The 2,255-nt window shown below is 35.9% G+C and overlaps 1 protein-coding gene across 1 annotated transcript in view; it reads right to left on the bottom strand.

The window, feature by feature from the left end:
* Positions 1–1,113: 1,113 nt before the first annotated feature.
* LOC112027883 (uncharacterized) overlaps positions 1,114–2,255 on the bottom strand; it is a 2,188-nt gene continuing 1,046 nt past the window's right edge. The window contains exon 2 of the mRNA XM_065763023.1: positions 1,114–1,704. Coding sequence (XP_065619095.1) covers positions 1,114–1,704 — 591 coding nt within the window. The remainder of the gene's footprint in view (positions 1,705–2,255) is intronic.

Genomic DNA, 2,255 nt, shown 5'->3' with positions numbered 1-2,255 from the left:
TGATGACTTGCATAATTTGGCATAATTTATCACTTCTCAACCTTAAGCTTTAGTCTAATTTTATTTATTTTTTGTTGATTTTAGACTTCATTATTGTTATTTAAATTTTATTTCAGATTTGAAGGAAATAAAGATTTAACCAAATGAAAGAGAACTGAAACAGAGGGCTGAAGAAAGCAAGGTTTTGGGCTGAAAAAGTGCAACGTGCTTGAGAAAGAAGAGTGGGCTGATTAAGTGAATGGGCTGAAAAGAAATTCGTTTGTGGGCTGAAAAGAGCACCACGTCTAAAGCAGAAAAGGGCACCACGTTTGAGAAATAAAAGAGGCGGAACTGAAAGAAAAGAAGGCAGAAAAACGCTGAAACAGAGCAACGTTTTGGGCTGAAACAGAGGCTGAAACAGAGGAACGTTTTGGGCTAAAACAGGGGCTGAAAGGAGCAACGTTTTTGGGCTGAAAGGAGGACGTTTTTGGGCTGAAAAAGACAAACGTTTTGGGCTGAAAAGGACACCACATCTAAAAGAAAAAAAGGGCACCACGGCTGAAAAAAAGAAGGGAGGCGCTGAAAAGAAAAGGGGGCTGAAGCAGAAGTAAAAGGAGTGCCGAAACAGAAAAGAAAAAAAGCTGAAACAGAAAAAAAGAGAGGGCTGAAGCAGAAAGGAGGCTAAAGCAGATTTTTGTGTTCCTTTTTTCCTTTAAATCTTCTCAGAAACATTATGGTGAATTCGTTTCTGTTGAGTTTAATTTTTAGCATGAACTAAATTTCTTTATTCTAGGAAAACGATGTAATCTAATTCCGAACTATGCTTGCTTTTCCATATTAATTTGAATTAATTCTCTTCATGTTTGTCTGATTTATTCTGAGTTTATTGCTTCTAATTAATTGGCCATTAATTAGATGATTTTGATCTTGTGACAGGGACGAACGCAGGATTTTAAGTTGGGGGGGGCCGGAGATAAGCGAAAAAAAAATTTTCAAATACGCATTCATATAATATTAATAAACTATTAACCAAGACAAATACCCAAAAATCATTGTTTCTTAATATATTAAGATACAATCATCTACTAACAAAAACAAAAAACATGAAACACTATTGTTTCTTTACACAATCATCTATGAAAAAGGAACTCGACGTTCTTTCAAATTTTCAAAATCATCTACAATTGAATCCAAGCTAAATGTCGAAGCTATATCCTTTTCAATGTATAACATCAAAGAGTCCGTCAAAAAATCATCTTCCATTTTGTTTCGAAGGTTAGTTTTGACAATTTTCATAGCTGAAAATGCTCGCTCTGTAGTAGCAGTAGAAACTGGAAGAGTAAGCACAAGTCTCACCATTCTATAAAAAAGTTTGTAGTGTTCTGAATTTCTAGTTCTCACTAACCATTGAGACAACTCAGATAAACTTTTCAATTCTTTGAACTCTGGATCCTGGACTACATTATGCTCAAAATGATAAAGCTCCTTCTTCAACACTTGTTTGTCATAATCTGTGAAATCTTGTGGATAGAAATTCTCTACCAACAAACAAAGATCACTACTTCTGAAAGATTTTAATGCCTCTCGAGGTTCTAAAGCTGAGCTAAGCCTTAGTAACTCCATTGCATCTTCATTAAACCGATAATTTAGTTCCTGTAGTTGAGAATCTATTGTCGTGATGAAATTCGACGGGCTTACATTATAAAAGGTCCGCACCAACTTCCTCTAAAGACATACCCAAAAAGTGGAAAGCACAATCGTAGCTTTCAAGCTTCTTGGTTTGGATCTAATTCAACATGGCTTGAATATTCTCCTACCACAGATGCAGCTTATTGTCTACCATGCTTTGTCTTTAATAATCCAAATGGGGCTGTGGGACAAAATACATTCACTGTTGGTGGATTTAGGAATTGGAAAAAGGTTGGAGGCAAAGATTGTTCTTTTCAAACTCATATAGGAAAAGAGCCTAACTCAGCTCATAGAGTTGCCGAGCAAAAGTGTAAGGATTTGATGAACCAATGGCAGCATTTACAAAGGGTAGTTGATCATTTCACTACTGAACAAATTGCAAATAATCGGTTGCATCTGAAGGCCGTAATTTTTACTGTTCGATATCTTGCCTTTCAAGCTATAGCTTTTAGAGGCCGAGATGAAAGTTGTAGTTCATTAAATCGTGGGAACTTTTTTGAATCATTGGGTATTGTGACTTTTTGGAATGAGAAGGTTGCTGAAATAATAGAAAAAGCTCCCAAAATGCAACCTACACATCACCTAGG

Source organism: Quercus suber, unplaced genomic scaffold (genome assembly GCF_002906115.3).
Source record: "Quercus suber isolate HL8 unplaced genomic scaffold, Cork oak 2.0 scaffold_487, whole genome shotgun sequence".
NCBI classification, from domain to species: domain Eukaryota; kingdom Viridiplantae; phylum Streptophyta; class Magnoliopsida; order Fagales; family Fagaceae; genus Quercus; species Quercus suber.
This window is presented reverse-complemented; position numbering and strand designations above follow the sequence as displayed.